General features: G+C 36.7%; 1 protein-coding gene across 1 annotated transcript in view; it reads left to right on the top strand.

The window, feature by feature from the left end:
* Ush2a (Usher syndrome 2A (autosomal recessive, mild)) overlaps positions 1 to 8347 on the top strand; it is a 640567-nt gene that overhangs the window by 425447 nt on the left and 206773 nt on the right. The window contains exons 41-42 of the mRNA XM_013015154.1: positions 3483 to 3817; positions 4699 to 4821. Of these exons, the coding sequence (XP_012870608.1) occupies positions 3483 to 3817; positions 4699 to 4821 (458 nt within the window). The remainder of the gene's footprint in view (positions 1 to 3482; positions 3818 to 4698; positions 4822 to 8347) is intronic.

Below are 8347 nucleotides of genomic sequence, written 5' to 3'. Positions count from 1 at the left end.
ATAAATTGGACAATCTTAAGAATTACTCTTTACTGGAACAAAGAAACAAAAACCAAACCTGGAGTTATTAATCATACCAGAAATAACATTTTTTTCTTCAATCCTGGGGGGAATTTTGTGAAACTTCGGTAGTGCTACCAATCGATAAGATGTGACACACAAGCAGAGTCCCTTCACAAAGGCAAAGCTCCCTGACAGACATTGTTCTGCATTCTTCCTAGCAAAACATTTCATAACTAGGCATTGCTCATTGTGGCAGAGCTAGAAAAAGGACTTTTCAGGAGAATAATCACTCAATGCTCAATTCTTCTTGATTCAGCCTGTACCCACAAGGATGAAAAGTGTTTGCAATAAGTTTCCTGGCCTTTTCTTTATTTGTCCCCCTCTTTTGATTTAGTAATATCATCCAGGAATGAAAAAGTCTAAGTAGATGGTCAGCTAGCTCCATTAGGTAGCTAGCTAAGTCTCATAGACCATAGAGGCTTATAGTAGTCTCAGATCAGAACCTAAAAGTTTCTTTAAAAAAGGCCCTCAAAGGTACAGGCATGATGGGCTAGTAATAACTTTTTAGGAAGAATATTTTAATCTCAGTATATTTTATTTTTCTTTTTATCTCGTTATTATAAAGGTTATTGACAGAGCCTTTCAGTTGCATAAGTCAGGCCATAAGTCCATTTCTTTTTGTACAACGTCACCCCTTCCTTCACACTCTCCATGTCTCTCCCTCTTGTCCCCACCCACAAGTTGTATGGTTCCTGTTCAACATGGTATCTAGTGAGTACCACTGCATATTTGTTTACCCTTTGTCCCTCCATTTCTGTGCCCACCTTGCCTCCCAAAGACAGAGAAAGGAACAAGAAAGATTAAAAAAAAATAAAAGACAATAAAGACACCAACAAAGGGAAAAATCCTCTGATTTCTAGTTCCGGGAGTTCATTTTGATAAATATTATTTTATGTGGCCAGAGGCATGTGAGCATTGTGCCTTTGTATTCCTCTCCTAAGAGTATCCTGCATTGATCTCACTGTAGGTGAATGCCTAGGTAGTAATAACTTTTAAAACATTCACACATTTTATGAGGTCCTATTTTACAAGTAGGAAATAAAAAACTTATCAATGAAGAGAATAAACAGGAATATTCAAACTGAATCTAGTACTTCACAATATATATTTATATAGTATTGAAATAACATTTTCGCATTAGTATCATTGGTTCATATAATGATCTGAAGATAGACGATAGTGAAACAATGATTTCTCTCTTTGTAAATTGCAAAAAATTTAAAGCCAACACTAGAAATAGATAAAATATTTCTGAGGAAGATAAAATATTTCTGAGGAATAAAAAAGAAAAATAAGTTATTAATGCTGCAGTTAAGGAATTTGTAAAATGGATAAAAAAATGTTCTAGAATTTGTAGAATTATTTGTACGGATGTTCCATATATTAAAAGAAGCTGTTAATAATATTGACAATGACAGTGACAATTTCAGTTCCAACATTTGTCTATTATCATCTCAACTTTATTAATGGTTTTTTAGGCAAAGAGTAAAGTTCAAAATTTAAGTCCCTATGTTCATAGTGCTTATATCTTAGAATGCAAACAGATGCATAAATGCAATGGTTCAATCTGACAAGGATACTGAGTAGGGATAAATCAAATTGAGGCATAGAGAACTCATAATTATCCTTTCTTGGCCTTTGGTGTGTTGACCAGGATGCCAACCTTTATAAATACTCTTGTTTACAAAGGTATGAGAGCTTGATTGGATTAAAAAACAAAGGAAATTGAGTAGATTGCTTTGTTCTCATCTTTTCAGCCCTGAACCTGATCAACTAACTGATGTTTCTTAGTTTCGGCTTAAAATATAAGACTTTAGCCTGGGTCAGGTGACTCATACCAGCATCCTAATTACTCTGGAGCCTGAGATCTGAATATGGACACTAAAAGCCAGTCTGGGCAGGAAACTCCATAAGATTCTTATCTCTAATTAACGAGCAAACAGTGGGAAGTAGTGCTACTGTTCAAGTGGTAGAGTGCCAGCCTTGAGGGAAAATGACAAGCAAGAGCACAAGGCCTTGATTTCAAGCCACAGAAACTCACTAGATAATAGATAGATAGATAGATAGACAGACAGACAGACAGACAGACTTTGAAAGTGTGATGGTTTTGTTGAGCAATTTTTCAGGAATCTGAGAGATTTTTCGAAGTTAGTGGCTCCTTAAACAGAAAACCAACTATCCACTTGTCCTTCTTTTTGACCACATATAACTACAAACAGAAATGAAAACCAAAACAAAAATAAGCAAGCTCTCTAAAAAATAATCACTTCCAAGTTTCAAATATTCTAAGTTTTTTATGTAAAAGTGTTTTAGGAATCACATGTCTTACTTATTCAGGCAAGAATATATTTTATGGTCTGAGTTTACAAGGATGCATCAATATTTAAAATTATAACTCTCTCTATGTACAAAGGGTATATAAATGACCATAAGAAGCTAAACTAATTGAAAGCTTTAATTTTACACATTTTGGCCAGCCTGTAGTTAAGTATGGTCTTTTATTAATTCATTTCACATGTATTCACATATGCAAGACATAGTATATTATCCTTTTCTGTGGGTTATTCAAATATGTTAAAAAGAAATATTGTCCAATATAAATGTCATGGAAGCCATTCTGTCCATATTTGTGCCAGTACTGGAGCTTTAAACCTGTTACTGGGCTTGCTTGGCCTGAATTCTACCACTTAAGTCACACCTCCAGCCTGATTTTTGCTGTTTAATTGGAGATGGAGTCTCAGTTCAAAGCCCAGGCTAGCTTTGAACTGAAGAATCTATTATTTCCTCTGTTGCCCAAGTTCATGCAAACAGGATCATCCTTTGATTGCCATTTCAAAAGCTTTCAGTACATTGATTATTCCTGAGATAAGATGTTTTGTGGTTGCTTTATTTTCTAAAACATTCACAAGTTTCAGGAATTCGATTGTGCATCATCAGAAAATGCAAATGATTTCTTTATCCACACCCTCCAAATCAACTTATTTAGTGTACACACTAGCAATGCAAATCGAGGCACTTATGCTTTCATTTAATTGAGTTATAAACAAGAAAACCAGCCAATCCTGCTGCTGCCTTATTGATGCATGTGGATGTGTGAATTTTCTCCATGTGTTTACTCACTGTCCTTTAGAACACCCACAGTGGAGATGAATCACTGAGGTGTGTATTAGTCTGACAGTACTAGAAAGTATCAAGACTAAGAGAGAAGCCCAGGAAACAGCATTTCAACTGATTCCTGGTGTACTGCTAATTGATTCCAAGCCCTTCATTTCTGTCTAGTGCAAAGGGCTAAATGGAAAGTAGGCATTTAGAAAATGACTTCACTGCAAACAAGGCCGAGTGAAATGCTACGCCTTGTGAACTTCAGCTGCTCTGTTCCTGGGTTGTCACACTGATTCTAACTTTACCATCTCTTTCAGGTCACGTGGGAACCCCCACTTCTCCAGAATGGAGACATTCTGAGCTATGAGATCCGCATGCCTGACCCTCACCTCACAATAACCAACGTGACTTCCTTAGGATTGAGTCGAGTAATTGATGGTTTGATCCCTTTCACTAATTATTCTGTCACCATTGTGGCTTGCTCAGGGGGGAACGGGTACCTGGGAGGGTGCACAGAGAGTCTACCTACCTGTGTTACCACCCACCCTGCACTACCACAGCAAGTCAGTCCACTGTCAGTGATCCCACTAAGCGAATCATACGTGGCGATTTCTTGGCAACCACCATCCAGGCCAAATGGACCTAATTTGAGGTAAGAAAAAGTGATTACGTCTTGGATTTTTGTCTACGATCTTACCTCTCCAAGAAGTAGAGAAGGATGCTTTACAGACTCATTCCTTTTCTAGTTTGAATGAATTCCTTATTAATCCCATATTCCAAATAGCACCCTCCATCCCACCTGACAATTATGCAATACCACTCACGTGGAACCATAAAAGGTGATCAAGGTAAGAAAAAGCCTCATGACATTGACAATGAAAAACCCTGAAACACCCATCCAATTGCTCAGGATTCTCTTCTTAGTGCTTCTCTTGATTTTCTAGGTGTATTGTTATTTTTTGTAGGTAGTGCTGATATACGTTGTATATGACACAATATGCCCTGAAATTATAAAGCAAACACTATAATTGTCTAGGACACTATGATGATCTGGAATGATGATCTGGAAATTCATAAGGCATCTGGCCAGGGATATAGATAAGATGAAAGAAGGGAGTTGCAATTCTAAAATGGCTTCAGAACAACCTGAACTAACTTAGCCAAGAACAGGAACTTGATAATATTAACATTGTTTATGAAGTACAGATGATTAGAAGTCATAGAAAATCATTAACTCAGTGAACCTTTTGAATTTCTACTTGGTTTGAAACTGTCAATTTGGAACATCTGACATAAAGGAAATCTAAAATGTCACCGTTCTCTTTAGTAATCATAGAGTAGCTGTTTCTAATGAATTTAATATATAGTACTTGAACCAGGAAAAATATTTATCTGAAAAACCTTCATAATTACTGTTAAAATGATATTGTTTGTGTTTGCATGCATCATGCACACATACCACCAAACAGCCTGAATTTTGGTAATAACATTAGTAGAGGTAATCCTGATGTTTCCGCTTGTCTTTTGCTTTAGATATGAGCTTCTGAGACGGAAAATTCAGCAACCACTTGCAGCAAATCCCCCAGAAGATTTAAATCTGTGGTGCAATATTTATTCAGGAACTCGGTGGTTTTATGAAGATAAGGGCCTTAGCAGGTGAGATTACAAAAACTATAAAAACAAATGCTGGCATTTAGTTTGGGGCATTTTGAATAGTTCAAAGTATCTTAGTGTCTTCATTGTGTGAGCGTGTTATCAGTTATGCAATGGAATATGTTTGGTTATTATCTGTGGCATTAATCATGGAACTCTAACAGTCAGCATGTTTAATATTTGCCATCTTAACTGCATGTTTAAAATCAGCCTTTGAAGTCAAACTTGTAGATATTGGAGCCTTAACTTATTGCCTTTGTCACAGCTCTATCCAGACATGAAACTCAATAGAGAATTTAGGAATCTTGAACACATAAAACTGGATAAATCACTTGGGAGAGGATTGCTGCTTCTGGGAAGTGATGGGTTATAAGTCATGATTCCATCCATAGAAAATTATTTTAGTAGATAGTATTGAGACTTGAACAAGCGAAAAGATATTAAGAAATGACAATGTGCAATGCTAGAAAAAAAAATATCATGTACATAGTAGAGGTTGGAGGTCTGGGGTCTGGTTCATCCTGTGCTAAAACCTAGTGCTGTGACCTCAGCTTCTCTGGGCTTCATTTTTATTGTCTCTAAAGTAAGTTAATTGGATTGGATGAAATGACCTCTATATCTACTTGGGAATAAGCAATATCATCAAATATATATGAATATATATAACTATATTCATATATATATATATATATATATATTTAGAGAGAGAGAGAGAGAATGAAAGCTTAAGGTTGATGGCTCACATCTGTAGCCCTAATTACTAAGAAGGCAGAGATCTAAGGATGGCAGTTCAAAGCCAACCCAAGCAGAAAATTCTTCGAGACTCTTTTTATTCTGATTAACCACTAAATGCCAGAAATGGAGCTGTGGTTCAAATGGTAAAGCACTGGCCTTGAGGACAACACTTCAAGTATAGTGCCCAGACCAAGAGTTCAAGCCACAGAACCATCATCTTTTGGCATATCTTTGGTGTATTTTTCAGTATTTTTATATCAAGTTGGCTGTTTTTCTGGACTCCTTGTGTAATAGACACGTCCTGACCCCTGTTATGCTCTAGCCACACATCCCATCCCTTCCTCCTATGCTTCCTGATCCCAGTCACACATTTGTATAAATTTGATACTTCCAATGTGCAATACTTATGCATGGGCAGCTTCTCCCATGGCTGACTTTTCCCATTGCCTGACCTGATCATCCTGGTAATTTTGTTAGGTGAGATAATCTTGACGTTCCTGATTGTCTTTTGCTGTAGATTTGAGCTTCTGAGAGGTAAAATTTAGCAACCACTTGAAATTTCTTCTGCCAGGAAGGCTGCTCACTCTGTCATGGGTCAGAAGCAACTTGCCTTTATCCTATTTCTACAGCATATCCCCTGATACATCATTGTTATCATAGCAATGTAATGACCAGGCTGCTTGACTCCACACAATATTACATGATTAAATCTACCACAAGTCAGTGTCTCTAACCTGATAACTTTTCTATTCTTGGTCTTTAACATAGTGCCTGCTATGCAGCAAGCGTCCAAACATTCAATAAATGGAACAAAACTTAACTTGGGTTGGTTAAAATCTGTTTTCCCCCCTATTTTTAATTAGCATACATTAGTTATGGTAGGGAGGTTCATTGTGATGTTTCTACACAGGTATACAATGTATTCCAATGTATTCTGCCATTTACGCTTAGCCACGTTCCCCTTTTCTATAACAATCTCATCAGATTTCCTTGTTCTATTTTATACATGCAAACAGTCTGCCTTGAGCACATTAATCCTCATTCACTCTGGCTACTTAATACCTTAATGCTTTGGGAATGTTATCTGTAGTGTGTGGAGAAATGGGCAAAACTTAAGAACATTTTACTGTTGGTCTTAAAGAATTGTGGTGGGAAAACATAATAGAAAATTATCATTTATTTGGAGAGGGCAGCCTGTAAATCCGACCAAACAACAGAATAAGCCATATGAAATTGCTGTCCTTGGAAGTTTCAAAATGGTCAATTATGAGCAGATCCTTGTTGTTTGACCTCAGTTATTATGGTCATTAGTATTTTTAACTCTTTTGATTTTTGTTTTGCTTTATTTGGCATCCACATGTGATGACCACCTGTTGTTCAACAATTCACTTTTGCCTCCTTGTATATAGAACTACAGAATAAAGAACAAAACAAATATAATACAGTCCTGGCCCTCCGCAGCTTAGGGTCTAGTAGAAGAGCCAATCCTTCACCCTACTTTACCCCTGGATCTGGTGCAGGAGCCAATCCCTGAGCCCACCTTACTCCAATATGGAACTTAAATTTACATACTAATGTCCATCATCACAGTTGACTAGAGTGTCCTCTATTTAGAGAAGTCGATTTAGAAAAGGATTCTATGATCTGCAAACTCGTAAGTGCCTTAAATATAACAATTTCCAAGACAAATAGAACTGACTATTTAACATTACTGAACCTGCATTTTAGTCATGAAATATTCAGTAAACACACAGAAAGTTAATTTGTTTCTTTGTGGAAGAAAGAAAAACTTCTCAAAGTATTAGGACTAAGGCCTAGAAACTTGGTGTTGAATTTTTAGTGATTCCTGTGAGGAATCTGAATGTAAGGTCCAAATCTTAAGGTTTAAATTGTATTTGATGTTGGTATAATTTGTGGAGGGGAAGGAAAAACACAAGTTGTTTAAATAGGGATACAGGTGGACCCATTGTAACAGTGAGATGTACAAGATGCTATGTTGAAAATGAACTTTACAACTTTGGTGAGGGGGTGGGGGGAGGGAGGATAAGGGGGGGGGAGATGGGAAGGGATGGGAAGGGGAAACAAAGGAACAGGCAACAATGCTTGATAAGAAATGTACTCATTACCTTGCCCATGTAATTGTAACCCCTCTGTACAGTATTTTCACAATAAAAAAGGAAAAATATAAATATAAAGTAAATTAAAATTAACATAGTCATGACAGCTATCAGAAAAGAAGTGTGCATATATAACACAACAATCTGAAGGGGATGTTTTGACTAGCCTTATAATACTATCAAAGGATGGGCTTTCTTTTTGTTTTTGTTTGGTTTGGTTGTTTTTGTTTCATTTGGTTGGGTTTTTTTTTTGCTTTTAGTTTTGTTTTTCCCTGCAAGGACTAGCAAAGATTTCTTTCAGTTTTTACTCAAATAATTTCTACATTCCTTGTAAAAGGAAGTCAAAGAAAAAATATGCATGTTCTTTAATATTCAAAAGTAAATTGCATGAGTCTTTATATTGCAAGGATATTTTTGCAGCCTTCTAACCTTTATAGCTCCAAAAATACTCAAGATTCCTTTATCCTAAGGACTTCATCTCACAAATCTGAGAAACAAATGGAAATGAATCCACTTGTGGACACTTTAGTAGGAGGCAGCCATCATCCACCCTGACAGAAACAGTAGCTGTGGCTCATCACCTCTGATAAGCTAGCCATGGCTGGAATGACGAAGGGAAGAGCAGAGTGCTTATTCCCTGCTATGCACACCATACTGGAGCTTCTTAATGACCCATC

This window comes from Dipodomys ordii, unplaced genomic scaffold, assembly GCF_000151885.1.
Source record: "Dipodomys ordii isolate 6190 unplaced genomic scaffold, Dord_2.0 Scaffold26, whole genome shotgun sequence".
Taxonomy (NCBI): domain Eukaryota; kingdom Metazoa; phylum Chordata; class Mammalia; order Rodentia; family Heteromyidae; genus Dipodomys; species Dipodomys ordii.
The sequence above is the reverse complement of the archived record's forward strand: the minus strand, read 5'-3'. Positions and strand labels throughout refer to the sequence as shown.